This window comes from Diadema antillarum, unplaced genomic scaffold, assembly GCF_040938485.1.
Source record: "Diadema antillarum isolate AM-2024a unplaced genomic scaffold, OU_Dant_1.0 seq00001245_RagTag, whole genome shotgun sequence".
Lineage (NCBI taxonomy): Eukaryota > Metazoa > Echinodermata > Echinoidea > Diadematoida > Diadematidae > Diadema > Diadema antillarum.
In genome coordinates, this window is record NW_027272032.1 from 73,579 (window position 1) to 95,341 (window position 21,763).

The 21,763-nt window shown below is 37.2% G+C and overlaps 1 protein-coding gene across 1 annotated transcript in view; it reads right to left on the bottom strand.

Moving 5' to 3' along the window:
* Positions 1 to 14,137, bottom strand: part of LOC139745253 (1-phosphatidylinositol 4,5-bisphosphate phosphodiesterase delta-4-like) — a 74,606-nt gene extending 60,469 nt beyond the window's left edge. Inside the window, exons 1-2 of the mRNA XM_071655655.1 lie at positions 13,999 to 14,137; positions 7,395 to 7,547 (exon numbers count right to left, since the gene is read on the bottom strand). Of these exons, the coding sequence (XP_071511756.1) occupies positions 7,395 to 7,547; positions 13,999 to 14,020 (175 nt within the window). The 5' untranslated portion in view covers positions 14,021 to 14,137. The remainder of the gene's footprint in view (positions 1 to 7,394; positions 7,548 to 13,998) is intronic.
* Between the last annotated feature and the right edge of the window lie 7,626 nt (positions 14,138 to 21,763).

Below are 21,763 nucleotides of genomic sequence, written 5' to 3' on the forward strand. Positions count from 1 at the left end.
ATGAGTCCTGATCGAGCATACTCAGGCAGGTGTCTATGGGAAATGCGTATTGTAGCAAAATCAATCCGTCCTCAATCAACATTTCACTGTTGGTAGTGTAAGAAATACAATATTTGCCCATTCAATCAAGCACACATAATGTAAACTTCTCTCTTCTTAATTTGTTTTCACAAATATGTACAATACATGATATGTTTTCCTGAAGACCCAAGTTGTGAGAAACTTATGGCTGGCACCCATAAAATGTGCCTATAGACGAAGCTTTGAAGGCAGGTATTATCTACATTGTATGCTTTGTTTTTATCTAGTATCACAGATAGCAAATACTGGTTCGCCGAACCTCCCAATTACTGACACGCCCAACTTACGCATGCTTGGGTGAGCCCAGTTTGGATCACTTTATGCTATAAACACAGCATACAGTACGGAGTACAATTGTACATGTACAACACACAAGTTCCAGAACGGAATACCAACAATGAAGACTGATTGGGAATATTTTGGTAGATTTTCTCCTGAAGTTGGACAGTTCGGGACTGATCTATGAATTGGTTCCAGCTAAGCTGATAATCCTCGTACAATGACCTTCCCACTCCTGGGCCTACAAAGAGCCATCCATGCAGGCTATTAAAGTTATTGCCAACTGCCACCTACTACTGTATACGCCATATATTTCGCGAGTCTACATTTTCGCGAATTGGGAATTCCCGACAATTTCGCGAGTAGTTAAATTCGCGATCACGGAGTCCTGTCCTAAACGGAGACATGTACATGCGTACATCACATCCAAATCAGGATCAGAGTCAATACTTTCATGTGTCTTTAATTTCACGAATAGCACCTGACTCACGAAATTCACGAAAATAAAAACCTCGCGAAATATTCGGCGTATACAGTATACTACGTTGTATATAGTGTCCATTTATGTAGGATCTATACACTTCAAGACGTCGGTGGTTTAGAAGCTGAACCTTGTACAGACTCCAAACCTAAGCATCTCTTTATAGGAAACTCAAACCCAAAGAGAAGTTTGTGGATTGAGTGAAGGCAGCAACAATAGTAGGACATATCAGTGAAAGTTTGAGGAAAATCAGACAATTGATGCAAAGTTAGGAATAAAGGGAATTATAATATAACTTAGGGAATTCCACAAAATTCATTTTTCACGAAAATTACACAATTCATCAACTCGATCCTGGCATAAATGTAAAGGTGAATAGCAATTATTCCCCAGGCTGCTTTCTGAAAGCGGTCAGTCAAGTGCTCATTTCATTATGCAAGAAAAGTGAATTCCCGTTAAGATATTTTCTTTATATTGTTGTCCACACATACACGTATGTCATTTACATAACCTCTAGTAGTCTCCTCATCCAGTGGTTCCAACACCAAAACTTTAAAAATTCATTTTTTTTTTTTTTTTTTTTTTTTGGGGGGGGGGGGGGGGGGTGTTGCATCGATTGTCCGATTTTCCTCAAACTTTGACTGACGTGTTTGACTTTATGTTACTGCTTTTACTCAATCCACATTGCTCTCTGGGTTTAGGGTCCCTTTAAAGGAACTGTTTATCATTGGGAACAGTGATTTAAAAAAATGTACACCTTATCACATCTGATGCATATATGTGTAGGTCAGTTGTATCACATGTCCTACCATATGTAAATTTTGCAATAAAACTGAAAATATTAGAAGATATCACTATTTTTCTCAACAAATCATAACTGTAGATGTTTTATTCTAGAAACAATTTTATGATAACTATTGTTCACATTTTACAGAACAATAATACTGATTAAGACTTTAACATGGATTGTTTCTATCCCCAACTCATATTTTAGAACTATTTTACTCATATTTTAGAACTATTTTGAAGCCCTAAAGCTGGGTTTTTGTTTCATTTGCAAATGGTAAATAATGTCTTTATTACTATAAAAGACAAGTTTATCTATAGGCCCTAGTTTTTATACATTTGATTAGAAGCTTCTCTAAATTGGATAGAAACCTCACTTTGGTACATTGTAAATATTGAAATTCAATTATCTGTACTGGCGGACACACCTTAAGACTGGTCAATAAAGGTGCATCCATTATCATCACATTACAAACAATCACAGAGTGGAGAGAAACAATGGAAATGAAAACAACACCCTTGGAATCTGAGGAATGCAATTAGATATTAAAGGCACCTAATCATACCCCTTAGTGTGTTTGTGTCCAGTGCCATGGTAATTAGGCCATGGCTCTCATCTAAATCCTATGCCCCACCCTAGTGGAGCACTGTTAAAGGTCCTGTTTACCTTTGGGAGCAGTGATTTTAAAGAGAAAGGTTCAAGATGTCTTTTGATGCATACATCATGTGTAGGTCAGTTGTATCACAAAACATCCTACAATGTACCATATAAAATTTTTGCAATAAAACCTAAAATATAAGGAGTTATTTTTTATCATTAAACCGTAACTGTAGACGGTTGAGTTTGGAAACATTTTTATTACAACTATTGTTCACATTTTGCATACTTAATAATACTTAATATCGATTATACTACTTCAAACTTTTACATTGGTTGTTTCTATCCCTAACTCACATTTTAGAACTATTTTGAAGTACTAATGCTGGGTTCTTGTTTCATCTGCATTATGGTAAATTATGCCTTTAAACCTGTGCTAGTGAGTTTCGGACAGAGGATGTACTACATGTACAGTATGTAATGCCCCCTATAAAATCATGACTGTGGGTATATGTACATTTGTAAGTACAAGTGTAACAATATGAAGGCATTGCAAAAAAATATCTGTAACATCAGGGCATTCTTATGAATCACCCCAGAAATGACGGTACAGTGTTGGTGTACATTGTACCGTAAAAGCTGTTATTTTTACAAGTTTTGTGAATCACTATTGGGCCACAAATTTTGAATGACACTTATGAAAATAACATCGCCATCTAATCTTGCTTGCAATCAATTTACTAATGTAGGCAGTATGATACAGCTGTAGCTTTGGTGTCGAATTACGAAAACAGCATCTCTGGAAAATGTCTGTGATGTCCACATTCATGAAAATACTGTACATGAAAATAACAGCTTTTACACTCAATTACAGCAGTACACCTGTATGTTCATAGACATAATACGAGATGCAGTTACATCTTACTGGTGTACAATTGTGCAGGACTCCAGCCAAAGCCTTGTGGTACTGTAATACCTTGATACATGTGGTACAATTCACACTGGGCTAGTTCCGCAATCCGTGACAAGTCATTTCCTGATCAATGCAATGCTGATGAGGTTAAATACCACAGTTTGTTACTGGTCTAAAGGTGCACATGTGCATCTACAATATTTAGCTGTAACCCTCTCTCTAAATCTATCTATCTACAGCTTATGTATCTGCATGTACACTGTATCTATCTATCATAGATCTCTTTCTTTCTCTATCAATCAATCTATCTATCTCTTTCTTTCTTTGCGACAGTACAAACTGTACCTTCAAATTTCTATCAAATTTAGACGCAGAATGCAGTTTGGTGTCAGAAAAAACTTTTCCCAAACTCTTATGTTCATATTTCACTACAAAAAAGTCAAGGGAATGTAAAGATTTTAAAGATGTAAAGATAAAGTCTCTTTGCATTCTCCTTGTATCGTTCTACACACATAAGCTGAAAGTAGTTTTCTTATCCAGCTGTGACTGTGCAAAAAAAAAATAAAATTGTAATTTTTGAACGGATTGTCTGACTTTCCTCAAACTTTCACTCATGTGTTCCACTATTATTGCTGCATTTACCTTATTGTATATGAAGGTGAACTTGTCCTTTAATGTCCATGAAACATTGTGCAAGTACACGAGATACAATGCTGAATGCACATTGATACTCACAGAAATGTAATGTAGGCACATATACTTTACCACTAATATCATGTTTGTTCTGGTCCAAGAATTAATTTGAACCATGAATTTAAATCACAAATTTCAGAAACTACCTATGATAGCAAATTGAAGCTTTTCAGTTTATCATTGCCTGTAGAATGATACAAGTTTTTTCGATCATCAGCACTCATGATACATATCAGCCTGAAAGCAGTATGTGTACAAGATTAAGTGATAGAATCATTGTAGATCAATCATTCTCAATGATATCACTGATACCGGTACTTTTAGAATCAAGGTTTCATTGCGCACAACACATGTAAGTACTGTATAATGTACTACACAAGCCTTCTAGACTGATAAAAATATACAACTGTATGTGGGCAAGTACAGTAAATTGCATATTAGCACTTCGATCCACTTGACACCAATCAAGTTACACCAGCTTTCTGCAATTTAAGAAAATTTGATCTCTCTGGACTCTGGTAATTGTGGGATCTTTTAAGAAAGATATTTTTATTCTTAGTGGTTTCAAAAGCCAAGCCTTCAAGAAGCCTACCTCCATAATTCGGTATATCACAATGCAAATAATTACAGGGTTGCTGCACAGTTCGCGTGGGCCAGTAGATAATTAGGTTGCCTACATTGTACGTGTTTCAATCATCTAGCATACTTGCATACCTGTAATTAAGCTCAATTGCATCATTAGTCCTGCCTATCTCTGTACAAACTGTAGGTCTACATATCAGCGAACAAAATCAGTGATTCATATTTGGTTTGAACATGCATTGAATACACCTACACTTTTATGACACATTCCAGACATTGTACACACTGCCTTCAACAAACAAACACAGTCAGACAGTCAGGGTATTTTTTGACTCCTCAACATGCACTTTGCATACAGCATACAAGATGTAGAACTGAATTTCAATCCCACTCTATTTTTTTTCCCCCAGCATTTCTTTTTCCTTCCATTCTCTGGTGCATATTTTACAGTAAACCCTACAAAGTGCATCAAGTAGACATTCACACAATCTGCCATAATACAAAGATCTGCCCAAACATAATCTTCAAGGCAACTTTTGGTACCACAGTACACAAGTACCTTATGATAATAACAGCACCACATTGTGCATTGTTGTAGTGAAGAGCATCATGTACACTGTAGTAGTTTTATATTCAACATAACATACCACCATTTTGATGTTCATTTTTCTTTACTTATTTTGTAATACATGTACAATGTATTTAGATACTGATGACTTTCATTTCAAACAGATTAAGGGTGAATGAAAATTTCATTCTAGTGCATAAATATAAATCTGAAATACATCAAAGATCCTTTGAAATGTGGTCAAATAGGAATATAGTAGGGAATTTGGGCCAAAAATGACCATACCAAAATGGCACTGACACACTGTGCACTTAACATTCTACTTGGCAGATGTCAATGTGTGGGACAATGCAATAAGAACACGAAATTTGAGTTAATCTTTTTCAGTGATTTTACTAATCAAATTCAATTGTTTCAGCAATCTTTGCTGATCTCTAGATGTTTTTTTAAAGGAGCATCTGTTACTACACTATTGTATCTCAGAGAATACCTTCATCAACACCCATTAAACATGCACACATTTCTTATCATCCGGGCACACAGTACCAGGTACTTTTGTATTTCCATACGCAACAAGCCAATACATTTTGTACACCATTAAAAAGTAGCAATGAAGAGAATGAGTCAAAGCTTCAAACAGTCAGCTGCTCAGGAAAGAACCCAAAGGACTTATTTCCTTTTCTCAACATTTTTGTTGGTGACTGTACTGGGCATATACCGCTGAAAAAGAAATGGAATAGGAAAAAGGAGCATTTGCTGACTTAAAACGGTTTAATACAGTACATAAGGGCTTCATTTCATGTTTGCTTGTTTGTATGTTTGTTGTTGGTTTTTCACTAACCGACTACTCTTTGATCAGTGTTACCATCTGTGACCAAACAAAGAATACATGCACTTTCAGGAAACACTATGCACTTGTCATTTCCCACCAACAAAATGGCAAATAAATGTACTGTATACAAGTCAGTAGATGACAGTTTTCAGCTCAAGCACATTTCACTTTGCCAGGGGAAGATCAACCTTCAGTTTTAGCCATTTTTGATTTACTAAAAGATTTGCTATTTGTCAAATGGATTTGGGGATCAAAAATGTGTCTTTTAGAACAGAGATTTTGCCTACATGTAATGCAAAGATTCTGCTAAGACTGAAAGCTCAGGGCCCTTTTAACTCCATTTCACTCCACTGTTGGATAAGCAGGACTTGTTTCAATAGTAGCTTTTTTTTTTTCTATACATACAATGTATGTAGAGATTTAAATATTATTACAAAAGGTATTGTATTTATATTCAATGAAATAGTGAATATGCTGACTTTAAATTCACGCTTTTCGACCTCATGTAACTCTGCCTGAGTGAGCCGAGAGATAGGCATTCCAAGCGGTATATAAACTTTGAAGCATTTGCCAAAATTTGGGTTAATCTGATGAATCTCTTGTAATGTGTGCTATGGGATATCTACTTCCCCTCCTACACACAATGCCACTCCTAAAAGCACGCTTGAATGGGTCACAAATTTAGGGTCCAATTTTACCCTTGTTTTCTATTCAACAGCGGGACTGTAAAGAGCCTCTAATTCCTAAGAGATGCTTCTATGGTATCTACAGTGTTGTAGTTGTCCATACTAGGTTAACTTCCATGCTAAGTTACACATCAGAGTCTGGAGCCTTAAAGACAATATTAAAGAGACATTGATCAACTTTTACTACTTTGTATACAAAATTGTGTGCCTCTAGTGTTTCTGGTAGCATTACAAAATTTGTTCATAATTTTTTGTATTAACCAACAGATAGATCTGAAGTGCAATAGTGCACAGTAATTATAATTTTAAAACAGTCATTGAGGGATCATAGCGCTATAATCAAATATCACTTAAAAACTTGATTCCTGTGTTATAGAAACAAAATCGTCAAAGTGCATTGTCCCACATACCCAAGTATGCGTAAGTACTTGAAGCACGCCTTCCTGTCTCCATATGAATAGGCAAATAGACGCCCAGAGCATGATGACTGCATGTCCCGCAGACAAGGGAGGCGACAATCGCTGCTTGTTTTCATACGAGTGCTGTCTTTTCTGGGACGAACACTGAACTACCTGGGCTTTCTATAGCTCAGTCGGTAGAGCGCAGGGATAACAATCCGGGAGTCCCGGGTTCGAATCCTCATGGAATCCCATTTTCTTTGCTTATTTTTGCGCTAATAAAATTTCTAATATTTTGTGTTACATTTGTAATTGAATTTAGACGACTAACTAAATACCCATTGTAAACTACGTAAAGCTGCTTTGATGCCCCCCCCCCATAAAATAAAAGAATGAATAATAATTACAGAGAACAAGTCCTCATTTCCATACAGCACTTGATGATAGAAATTCATATTAAAACCTGAGATACATGGGCATGAAAATCTATGCCTTACCTTGCGCCTTGTGCGCAGCCTTCTTGGACGGAGTGTAACAGAGAGCGGAGGCATCATCGGTGAGCACAAATGTGCGTGTGTGCTTCTTGGTGCTGTTTGGTGAGATCTTGGTGAACCTCGTCCCCTGCCGCAACTTCTGCTGCATCTGCTCCGCTGCAAAGAGAAGACCAGAAAGGAGGGAGCTGGTTTTATTATCATGAATTATTCATTTATTCATTTATTCATAATTATTCATACAGTTGTACATTCATATTCATACACTCATGAATGCATTCATCCACTAATTCAAGTTTTTGTGTGTGTGTGTGTGAGGTGCAAAATAGATGCCCTCACTTCGTACAACACTGTGGGGCTTTTATATTCATTTATTCATTTTAATATTCATTTATATTCATTTATTCATTAATAAATTCGTACATTCATACATTCATCCACTAAATGAAATTTTTGTGTGAGTCCTGAACAAAGTACACTATTTCGAAGATGCCCTCACTTCATTCAACACTGTGGGGCTCGGTGTTCTCAGAAGCACAAGGGACAACAACGTACATGTACATGAAATGTCAGTGCATACTCGATTAGCCAATGGAGATTGTCGAATTTAATACCAATTCCAATGCAAATTCATGTTATTTATTCCCCTGAACATCCAAAAGGTTCAACATGCATGGCAGTACACTCATCATGGCCATGTTTAATAGTATTTTGGGGATGAATAAAACATAGTGTATACGTATGGTAGGACCTACAGATGTACATTACTTTTGATATTGTACCAGGGTACATGCACATGTAGATCAGAACCTCAGATTTTGACATTGGGTTTTGGCAAATGGAAGTCTTTTAGATATAAAAGTAATGCTATAGTTTCCTCTTTCAGAGCTGTGGTACGGTCAAACCCCCTGGAAAGGCCCCTAATTAGCGCTACTATCATCAACCAGTCATCATGGATACCAACTGCTCAAATAAGAATAGAATGATGCAGCTGTCGAAATTGTTAAAGTCTGCAGTCTTCCTTACCCTTCGTGCTTTTAGCCTTCATCACAGGACCTCTGACTGTAATCAGTCCATGAGAAGTACGGTAAGCAGAGGGCATCATGCAAGACAGAGACAAGCCTCAGCTACTAAAAGGACTCTTTGAGACCCATCTGATTTTTTTTTTTAAACCTCAAATTACCTTTGGATTTAGTCCACCAATACTCTTAATATTATGCTTGCTAGATTTGTAGAATATACTTGAGACATGCCGTCTGCAAAATATTTGATTTTTTTGTCACTCTGATTTTTATTTATTGGGTTTAAATGCAGATTGTAAAGAGTATACAAAAGCAAAAACGACTTGAAATAGACTAGTCGATCACCTAATTCTTTCAATCAAATGATCCAGTTATCAATATCTTTGTCCAAATATGTCTTGAACGATAGTGATATATCAAAATGCAATGCATGTGTGTGATCAGCTAAGCTACTGACATGGAATCTCAATATTTTTCGTAAAAACATGTACAGGTGTACACTTTTTTATCTAGCTAGAACGCGTAGTATGTAGCCTACACATCAGTGCTGGCACTTGAAGGACAAGTTCACCTTCATAAACATAAGGATTGAGAGAATGCAACAATATTAGTAGAACACATCAGTGAAAGTTTGAGGAAAATTGGACAATCGATGCAAAAGTTATGCATTTTTAACATTTTTGTGTTGGAACTGCTGGATGAGGAGACTACTACAGCTTGTGAGTCATATGCGTACAACAGTATAAAGAAAATGTAAAAGAAAATTCAACATATTTTCACTTTTTTCGTATAATAAAAGAGCTCTTGACATGCCTCTTTCTAAAGGCAGGGGGAATAATATTACCCATAACATTTGTCGGTAACGAGTCAGGGGAATGTGTACTTTTTTCAAAAGATGGCATTTTGTGAAATTCTCTTTATATTTTCCTTATATTGTTGTACGCATGTGACATCTAAGTTATTCATACACTGGAGTAGTCTTCTCATCCAGCGGTTACTGCACAAAAACTTCAAAAATTCATAACTTTTGAACGGATTGTCTGATTTTCCTCAAACTTTCAATGATGTGTTCTACTAATATTGCTACATTCTCTCAATCCTTATGTTTATGAAGGTGAACTTGTCCTTTAAACGGAACAGAACTTATAAACGCGACATAGCACAAGTGCTAAATCATTATAAAGATTTGATTTATCAAAATATATGTATACTTTCAGGGGCTATCACAGATTTTTTTTTTGTGTGTGTGTATTCTAGTCATACACAAATTTGATTTCCAGGGATTTGGGGCTCAGTGAACACACACTATTCCTACAAATGTACCCCTTCTGTCAAACTACATTATAAGAGGGCAAAATATTAGTTTTTAGCACCTCAAGGACTGAATCAGCTGCTCATTTCTCATGCCATTAGCTGAGAACCAGAGAGACACAGTCCCATTCTATGATTTGAGCATGAATAAAAACGAAACAATCAAGTCTACCTGATCAAAAATGTACAAATAGTACAAGTAGGTTGATATCTATAGCATTGTTCTAAAAAAATCACATAAAATAGTGCCCCTGTGATTTTTATTTCTAACATTTACTGAAAATGAAAATAATTTAAAACTTACACCATAAGTGGATGAGATGTAGCTCTACAACATGATACCAATATCTCAATACCCTCCCTCCCCCCCCCCCAAAAAAAAAAATATATATATATAAAACGCAATAATGCCGTTTTGATTCTCAGCCGAAGATGTTTGGAGATCTACATTTCATTACACAGCAGTATACAGACTTAAGTACCATGTCTCACATTTCAGACAAAATACTCTCACCCTCACCTGCCTGAGAAACTCTATCCCTCGACCTTTTTCCTCATGAATAAAGTGTATTCTGTTGAGTAGGCCACAATCCAGAGTCCTTCATATTTTATTTCAACTTTTTTCCTCCATTGACAACTTTCTCCTTGAACCTTTCACTAATTTACACAGTAGCAACTACACTGTACTACAGTAGTGCAATGCCATGATATACACCAATGTACAGTATACATGTACAGTGTATACAACATGTGAATATGTTCAACTGGTTGGGTACAGGTATATATTACAGAACAAAATCAAGAGAAAAAAACTAGGTGGTTCACTAAATCTGATATCACATGGCATGGAATAGCTAAGTTTCATTTATGCTTCACACAACTGTGACGTTTATTAGTGGCAAACATCTAATATGCAAATTACGTGTAGATGGGGCAATGATGTCATGGCATCATAAGTATCCCATTAACCTACACATAACTCTTCACTAAAATGTCAATCAGTTCTTTGTTTCATTGCTAAACATTGTAACTCAGCAGTTATAGCTTCTACAGAAATGCATTTCTGGATCAAACGGGTTTGAGATCACACTTTGATCACACTCTTTCTGGTATTTCTGAAACTTGTTTCTATTAAACCCAGTTATCAAAACAGCTTTGCATTTACCAACTGCCCCAAACTATGTTTTTGAAGTTCTAATTCTGCACTAGAAGTGAGTTGATAAATGCACCTGTTGACCACCACACTCACTGTGCACAAACCAGAGCTTAGGGTTATGAGTTCATGAACTGATCATTTCAAAGGTATGTATTATATTTAGCATACAATGCACCATGTGGTTGGGGAAAATATCACCAGTTTTAAGTGTAACTCTGCGAGTGAAAAGTACATGAGATTTAAAATTCCTTTGAATAAACACTTTCATATTCCAGGTCCTATTCTAATGGAAACTTTAGAATTTTAGAATTTCTACCCTTTTCATGAGAGCTAGTGTACTTAACTTGAATTTGGTATGAGACTATACCAGATAAAAGGTCCACTTCATTCTCATAACTGTTAGCATTCTCAAGGGGAAATTACCAGTTTCAGCACACCCACAGGCCTCTGTGGTTTTGTATTCTCTATCATATTATATCAGACTGGTGCACTTTTGTCTCAGCCAGAGTTTAACCTTGACATTTTTTATTTGACTGGCTGGACTCACTCAACAAGAGGAATAGCCACAATGAAACAATGAAGCTTGTCATGGTTTATGGAATATGTAGGTGTATTTAAGCTTACAATTTATGCATTAAAAAAAAAAACTCAACAGATACAAGGTATTGTACATCAAAATATGTTCATATCTTTTTTGCCTGACAAAGCAACACTATGACTAAAATGTATACAATACAACATGCATGTATTATGCTTCATGTAATAATGATCAAGTGTAAACAACTCTTTAGGATGACTTTGTAACATCAATGTCATCAACTCCTCCACTTACTCTACAATTTATCACATGTGATGAACTTCACTTCCCAGGAAATACAGGCCAGCTCCATAACTACAACTACATGAAAGTATTGCATAATACTGCAAAGTAATGCTGGATTGTGAATCATATTCCTCTACAGACTGAAGCAAGCTCTGGCCTATCTATCAAAGTAAAACAAATAAACAAAACAAAAACATCCCATCTTTAAAGGGATTGTATAGTTTTGGTTCAGATCTAATTTCAAGTTTCTATTAAAGATTTTTGGTAAACTGTAAAATAATGAAAAACCTCTTACGAAATATGACAGAGCAAATAATTCCCAGAGGGATTTAATGTTTATATGATGACATTTTTATAGACAAATGGTTTTGAAAAGGCTGATATATTCAAAACAGAGCAATCTGACCCACAGGGACCAACCCTTTATTAGGATCGTTTTGTTTTACTGTTTTTTGGATGTCTCAGCCATTTCAAAACCGATTTTCATCTAATCAACTTTGAAATCCTCTCAGAGTAGTATGCTCTGTATTATATTTCATAACTGGTTCCTGGTATCTCACAAGAATTTAAAAGCGCAATTCTCATCTCCACCATATACGCCAGTATACCATCCCTTTAAAATAGCCTTTGAATGGTTCAACAAGCCCACAGATCTACAAGGGTGTACAAGCATGTTTCGTTTGCTTTGGTGGGGGGGGGGGGGGGGGGGGGATTAGTGAAGGATGTCTTGAAGCTGGTGATTTGGGATTACTAATCCTCCATATCCCCTTTGCATTTTCATGGTCTTCAACCACAACAAAAGAGTAACACACCTGACCGAGTTCATCAGCTCTGTGGCATTTTCACGAAAGTGTAAAACACGACCTTCCTTTTATCTAGGGTAGTACAGAGACTACCTATAGATCATGAAGCTCCTTGTATAGATACACCAGGATACTCAATCTTGAGTGATACATGCCATTAAAACTAAAACAACAGCAACAATAAGATACTATACCCCAATAAATGCATTCAATAATTATTGGAAGTCAGCATGCTTCACTACACCAGAAGAGTTTGATTGCTGTATATTACTGGTGTTCTGCCTGCCCAGTAAATTCCTCGGCTGCATTTTTGCTGACAGTCAATCAGACACACAAGTACTGATAAGTAGTTCCTCCAAAACAGTGGTGCAAGTACTTCCCAAAAAGTTCACATGTAAGAAATCAAGAATCTAACACAAACGAATGGTGTTTACGTTTCATTCAACTCCAACATCAAGCCCTGCATTCTTGTTTGAAATGAATGCAAGTTAACATCATTACCGATGCTGAAGAATTGTAATTTCCTATTTAAATCATTTAAATTGTTAAAGATTCCTCAACACCACGACTACATTGTAAATACCATGATCATTCGTTGTATTAACAATTATGTACAATGTAGCTTGCATCTCTTTATTAAAGCTGATTGACCAACTGATTTCCATTTACTTATAATAATATCCTCCATATGTGTTGTTTAAAGCAAAAAGCATACTGGTACATCAATATAAATACAAATGTCTGCAAGGAACAAAGTTTACAAATCCCTATCTGTACTAGTGTAGCAAACCTTGTTGTACAATAGATCTACACTATACTGTAAACTCTATAGGCCCTACACTCTCACAGCATAAAAATGAGCGACTCAAAGCAAAACCTCCCAATGCAATGCCAATGGTGCAGACTTCCCTACCCTGAACTGACGTGCTTCTACGAGCAAAATCAGCCAATTCTGTTCTCAGAACTTCACCCTGTGAGTTTTAAAAAAATAACCTGCTAAACTACTAAAATATTAATTATGATTGCTAGTGGCAGCGCTATCTGCACTACAAGTAAAATTTTTTACAATGTACATCAATGTTACTATTAAAATGGATTTCCAGACCTGTAGACAAACAACAAGGGCAAGACTACCAAGACTGCAGTTATAAGACATCTCCACATTCAAGGTTTTTATTTTATACACAGTGACTTGAGCAAAGTCGTTTTGGCATGGAGTGTACCCCATTCAAACGCCGGATAGTAGCTAAAGCCTCGTCGGTAGGGCTTAGTCACTCCTATTCTGCATAATGATACGCAACGAGTCAGAACTGTTCCAATCTGATGCTATTTGTGCGGAAGTGTCCACAACGAGTATCGGAACGTGGGTAGCGCGCCAGGCCGACCGCGCCCCGCTACAGGTTTCGTTGAGCTGTCCCAAACTCTGTCGACACTCCTCACCTCTAACAAGAATAAGAGGGGGAAAGTCGACTACTTGGCGTTTCTTTTAACTTACCTTGTCCTTGATTGTCCCCCATGTTGCATAGAAATGTATATGAAACTGTCGAAGTGTCCGTAAATCCCTGTAATGTTCAGCGGGAAAATTGAGCTTGAGTGTTGTTCACACCCTTCAACCGGTGACAGCCAGCCTTCGAATACACTCAACTCCCACCTAGCCGAACGCGTCCCTAGCTAGCTGGCCGGATCGATCGATAAACAATAATTGCTTCGCCTGAGCGCCTCAGTTTTCCCTGCATGGCTAGCGAATAGTGATACATGCACGTAGTGGGCGGATAGTCTTGTTTAGATTGGATTCAGACGTAGATATTTTCATTTTCAAACTACGACTATCATTAAGTAGTGTAGCAAATTTGCATGAACTCTGGTCCCGCTCTGGACAGACAAGATTTTGATATGATCAAGTCTTTATGAGCATTTTAAAATTCATCAATAACCGTAGCCTGTTTCATTTCCAAAATAAACTCATGCAGTGGATCTGATTTACAAAAAAAAAATGCGTTAAGACTAATCCCCAGACAGAAGTTTGGCAAAATGATAGCAAAACATTTACTAGTACCCATGAATACTTTAGTAGGCTAAAAGCGAATTTACCTAAATCTAAACAATCTCTTCCGTGTGTTCCCTCTCCACAACCAGGTTTCTCTCTTCTTTCTCCTCGTGAAATTTATCTGAGATGTCAACTGCTTCTCCCTCTCAAACTTTCCTTTCTGTAATCTCTGCATGGTTAATCGTTTTGTTTCAATGTGCGTGGCTTTCTTCATGGTGTCGTCGTTATTTGGTTATGATGATAAAGTGACGAAAAGATGACTACTAACTAATAAACTTGGCAGTGATTGTAATGATGATGGTGATGATGATAGAGTTTTATTTAATATAAAGGCAGAAATTTCTCGAGAGAACAGCGCGTAATAATGAAAGAACTCCTGAACAACAATAATAGTGGTCAACACTCTAAGGAAGATGAAAAACGTGAACGTTATATCACAGACAGGTGACCGCTATAAACGGGTCTTGTAACGTTTTTGTTGTTTTTTTCGGGGGGGGGGGTTCATTCTCTCAAAAAAGAGTGATTTTAGAGTGAAATTGGAGTGAATTTTGAGTGAAAATGTTAAAAACAGGAATCACTCCAAAATCTTCGAGTGATCCCTGAGGTCACTCCAAAATGAGTGAAAATGAACATGTTCACTCCAATTTCACTCTAAATTCACTCTTTTTTGTATTCACTCTTTTAAGAGTGAATATTTTCACTCAATTTTTTTTTAGAGAGCTGGTGGTTGCATACGGCAGGTAGCCGCAGAAGGCAGGTTTGACTGCATTAGGCCTATTGTTGCTTTCATTGTGAAAACTCGCAACTGTTCGTCCCTCTTTAAATAGCTTATTTAGCTTTTGGAGATGGAAGGTAATAATCCAAGCATAATATAATATATAGGACCTGGGTCTACATGAAACTGTAATGATGAGAATGTAGAACTTTAAATGACAAAATCATATAAACGGCAATGTCAATAACCTTATTATGCCGAATGATTTTGAGAACTGCGGCTACACATTTTCCTAAGTCCCCCGGCATTACCAAAACATTGTGAAAAAAATTGTCCAAAGTCCCCATTCAAAAACAAAGTAAAACAAAGTGAGGACCCACACCTTTTATTAATACCACTTTGTTTTAATTTTTAAGATTTTTCAGCCATTCCAAAGCAGATTTTCATCAAAAACTTTGAATTCCTCTTAGAATTGTATGCCCTTTAATTTCACATAAATGGTTTCTAATATTATCTCTCAAAAAGTTAAAACCTGAAATTGTACTGTATCCGTCCATTGATAACGTCGTGGACGGCATTTTGCTCCCATAACGACTGCATGGCCCTGTGTCGTTTAATGTGAGTTCATCTTCGTGGGAAAAGAATGAATGTGTTAAATGTTTTATTGCTAACCTCTGAACACGATTAAACTTTACGAGTATTGTGATAGATCATTTGTTTGCCATCATGCAGGGTCATAAATAATCTCTTTTGTCCCTTTCTTTGTGCTTGTCTCATATTCTCTTTTGTTAATCTGATTCTATATGTTTGATCTCTTTTAGATGTTTGTTTTTGTATGTTTGTTTGCTGGAAGTCAATCAAGGGAAGAGGTTTGCACCCGGTTTCCGGCAACATAAAAGTATAAATAGATGAAAATACAATTGAGACAGACGAGTGCGGTGCCGTACTAAGACAAAAACTACGTAGGCGGTAGGGCGCCACCTCTTGAGCATAAACCATACAACCCACTCGAATCAGGATCTCGCAACTGATCCCTTAGCGAAAACAGTAAGTACCAGTCCTATAGTTATTTAGCAAGTTTCTATATTGCTGTAGAAGGTTCTACATAAAGATAAGGAAACCTGCCCACCACTTTCAATTTTTATTCTGTCTCTAATATCCTGTCCCTGGAGAGACGCACATTAAATCAACCCGGATTACGTACTGTCTATAAATAGGTTATTTCAATGTATAAATTTAATGTCAGTAATGATCCGGCAGTAATGTAATTGCACAGCATCGTAACTTTCATGTTATACGATTTTGGTGGAGAGTCTATATGAGATTTACGTTTTTCCGTCATCTCGTCAAACCATATGGCATCTGTAAATGGTAACACCAAGGAGGTATACCTCCTTGGTAACACATCCCAAGCGTCACAATCAAGGGTTACCGAACCCCTCCCCTTCTGAAAACACTATTATAATTATACAAGTCAATCATACGAACACATGGTCGCATACGCAGTGGCTGATCCAGGCGGGGCCCAACGGGAGCACCCCCTTTAAATTTTGTTAAAAGAAATACAAAGAATAAAAAATAAGGGGGCATGCTCCTCCCTTAATTTTGTAAAGGCGCCCCTCCTTTACGGAATTCCTGGATCCACCCCTGCATAATCATGTTACAGTTTACACGCTTCCCAAAACAACAAACTGTTTCACATTATGTGAATATCACACGGACTACAGCCTCATCGTAATACATTGTACTATAAGGGTACATTTCGGATTAGGTCAAAGTTTGGCCCTATATCATTATGTTCAAGATGGCGCTTTTGCAGAATCACTGTTTGACATGCATTGGGCTACAAGGATTTACTCCATTGAAACACACGTATACACTGTATATTACTAATGATGAATATATTACTGGCGCAGATTCTAATGATACAGTAATTGGGAATATAAATTATGATGTACACAAATACACAGTGCGTGGCACGACACAACCATCCCCTGGTGGCCCACTTTGGTCACCGATTTCTTTTAACTTCAAATTGTAGTGGCCCAAAGAGAAAATGTATTGGCCCGAAATAAATGGAAAAACAGCAACAATAGATTTTGAATCCTAGTTGCCTAATAATATTGGTCCACTGAAAGATAACGTTATTGGAAATCTCGCGGCCCATCATCAAATTTTGGTGGTCCCGGCCCATCGGGCCATCGGGCCATCGGGCCCCGCGAATGTCGAGCCCTCATAATACCCGCACAATATGGGCCCTACACAAACACACGCGAGCACACATGCATGTCTACCAAACCAAATCCCTGCACATAAAGACAAGAGTTACCAGTAATTGCTTTCATCAGGTCTATATACTTTCATTTTTGCTTGCTTGAATAGTTTGTTATTTCCTTTACAGTTCTCATGTTTTGTAAATGCATTTTTCTTGAAGCGCCAGCATGAGCACCGAAAGGTGGACCTGTGCGCTATACAAATACATGGAACCACCATCAAGATGATAATGTTGATTCTTATTATTATTATTATTATTATTATTATTATTATTATTATTATTATTATCATTATTATTATTATCATTATTATTATTATTATTATTATTATTATTATTATTATTATTATTATTATTATTATTATTATTATTATTATTATTATCATTATTAATATCATTACCGATGCGTTAGCTCAGTAAGTAGAGCGGCTGCCTCACAATCGGGAGGCCGTGGGTTCGAACCCCGGCCGCGTCCTACCAAAAGACGTTAAAAGATGGGAGTTGCTGCTACCTTGTTTGCCGTTCGACAGTTGAAAAGGTTAGAGCAACGTCGATCTGGCGCTGCTCAGTGACTGCCGGGCCCACGATCAATTGGGCAAAAAGAATTTCCATTTTCGGACAATAAAATTTGGAGTTTATTATTATTATTATTATTATTATTATTATTATTATTATTATTTATTATTACCATCATCATCATGCATCATCATTATTATCATCATTTCATTGTGACTGCTCGTGCATGGGGACTGAGCCCTAAAAGCGCTTGTGACATTTTCGTCAGGTAATTCCATTGTTCGTCCTTCCATGTTTTATCAAGGTATTATGAACAATAGTCTCCACGGCACGGTAGCCATGTTTCATGAACATTGTGTTTTCATTTCATTTTGAGAAGAGATGCAAACTACGTTCGATTCAGTTGGTGGTGGACAATAGTACAGTCTTTCCAACTCTCCAAGCGATGACCATATCGCATTAATTCGCAAACGGCCTCATGCTTTATCCGAGATAGTACAACCCATTAGTAAGACTTTGACATTATCCTTTACAGTGATACATTGTAATATGGCGGTAGATTGCTGAGTGTTGGTATTCGCACACATCGATGCTAATAGACACAGTTATCACGCGGAGGTGAATCTATATCAGCCTTATGTTGCTACAAAAGCAATTACGTCATTCGAACACTATAAAATACTGAAGTTACACCCCTTTTTTAAATAATCAAACACCCAACGTGTTAACACATGGCATTTGTTTCGATCTACCAACTACTCAATATATCGTTTTATAAAGGTACCGATCTCTACTTGTCGTCCATTTATTTGGACTATTTAATTGCATCAAAGAAAATGTACCATAAGTGTGCTGTTTGTGATCTCAATTCTATAACGCAGAAAATGCAGCAATAATTGAATGGTTGCCATGGTTACAGGGCACATAGAGTGATGACACTCAAGCAGGCAGGCAGAATGATTACTCATTAGCCGATGTCGAAATAGATTGTTATATTGCCCGCCATTATATTCGATATGTTTCTGCCGGAGGGTGATAACATGTGCATTCAGTATAATGCGGATTCATACATGCAGCCACGCTAATTAATTGCACCACATCATTTCCGATATGATCAACATTGGTGAGACTTTAGCTTACTTGATGGTCATTAAATTCTTCTGACATTTAACTTAATGACGTGCATTCCTCATCAATCACATAATGCAATGTGGGTGTCAAAAAAAAAAACCAACCAACAACAATAATGTTATCAGAGAACAGTCGCATTTCCACTTCAATGTGTGGGTGGCAATTTTCAAGAAGCTGACAATATTGAACGTCCATATCATTATTATACTTTTTAGAGTGTACATCGTGTGACGTTAATTCGAGACGTATCACCACATGCTGACATCAGTTTATCATAGTTTTACGCTTTTATCATCTTGAAATAACAGTTGATTATGCATGATAACCAACTCCGTTTAGTAAATCTTTTCTCATTTAATGTACAATGTATGGACTTTCCAAACATTCAACAGCGATTATCTCAAAATGGCTATCGTGTGGGTTAGCACTATTGCACTGACCCCTTCAATTAGTAAAAGGAGAAAAGTATAGCTCATTACTTTACAGAACTCAGAAGGAAACAAACAAACAAACAAACATAATAGGTCCTAAAATTTGCATACATTGGTCTATGGCCCAAACTCATCCATTGGACTGGACAGTGCTTCTTGAAGATTTACATTGCTGATCGGTAAAATGTGTAAAGCTTCCTATCAGTAGTAGTGTTATCGCGGCTTTTGGAGTATACCGTCTTATCAAGACTGCATAGCCCAAGGATCAAGACAACATAAATTTGGTTTTCAGTACATCACTGAAACGTTGTGCCCATATAAAATAATATGAGAGCTCCGACCGCTATCATCGACAACGAGGGATATATATACCACTCGTCTTTATATCATGGGTTCGTCCTTACAATTAGACAGTATTGTGTCCCTTTTCTTTGGTGTTAGTTGCATTTTGAGATTCTGAGAGACATTTAGTAGTAGTTATATTCTCCTCTAATGACTGTCTCAATAGCCTGAACTCACGTGACATAACATTATGCGCGAAGTATACATTGCTGTCTTCGACTGAAGACATTGAGAGCAAAAGAGACAACTTACCTTCTAGGTTTGTTACGGTACCAAAGTCGATGGAACCTTCTGAGACGTCATCGAGAGCCGACGATCGTTGACGGAATCGTAGACAGTCCATCCTCACTCGATAATTTGACGATCTCAGCTAGCGCCGGCGTATGATGGGGTTTTCATTGGTGCATTAATTACGATATTCTTGTGCACGGCAAGGCTGTATCTGCCCTGATCCCCACGCGATTGCTTATCTGCTGTGAGCAAGTAACATCTAACTAGGCTATCAATACTCTGTATACATATAGGTTACGTAACGTGATATGACATAATGTGTAGTAGACAAAACCACGGATCAATCTTCCCATCAGAGAACGATGCTTGCAGGAATGCGTAGGAACACAAGTAGGCCTATACTCCTATCGCATTAAGTTATTTCATTTGTGGTGATATCGGAGATTGCCACCCTAAATACCTGGCATGGCTGGTCCTAAAGGTCTCTCATTTCATGATGCACTTTATGTTTTAACGCGTGAATAATTTGGGATTCAACTCAATGTAATTTCAAAGGTTTCTGTAATACTATGCGATGGCCTAGGGAAAAAAAGATAACCTTCGCAACCATTCACAGAGTTCGAACTGAAACACATGCAAGGCGTGCACGCACACGGCGAGTGGTATGTCCTGGGTACTAGTATTATGTTATGTGTAGCTGTACGTCTGCGTTGCGTCTTCCCACCTATACCTGCTGCTACACAGGAATCCCTTTCATTATCAAAGGCGCCACGAGCTCACCGTTAAATGCACACACGGACTTTACACCTACTTGGAGAATTTGTAAATTACACATCTGTTTGCTTTTGAGTAGCGTTGATTAGTTCGTTTCAAAATTTCGTGATCAGACACTATCTGCATAAGATCTTGGTGACACGACATTTGCTCCTGCGACAGTTCTCCAAAGGACTTAGGGTAAGGGTTGTGACAAGGTTTTAGATTTATAGGCCCCTATGTTAATGAAGATAAGGATTATGGTTATGTTTGTGGGTAGAATTTATGTTTGGCTTAGCGTGCAGTTGCTCCATTGAAATATTATTTCATTGGAGGGACTTCCGCAGGAGCAAATGTCATGAAACCCAAATATTACATCTGCATGAGCATTGGTTGCCTCGGTGCTCTTCAGAATTACCCGGTTTTGAGGTACTCAATAACCAACGACAGATTTGGAAAATGGTAGATTTATCATTATGAAAGATTGCTTACGCATTTTGTTATGTTCCTGAAAGAGTAAGTAAATTAACTAGACACAGCAATCATCCTCCCTCGTTCACTAAACACGTTTTCATTCTTATGGACCATACTATAGAGTCACATGTACACACACACACACACACACACACACACACACGCATACACACACATATTGCATCTACATGAATGCACATACGCAAATTATACACTTTTTATCTCTTTGTCATGATATATAAAAGGTATCTTTTTATGTTTGTCAAAAATAATATCGAAATGAAGTCAAGTGAATCGAGGGATAATGCTGTATAACAGTATCATGCCATATATACTGCTCCTTCCAGG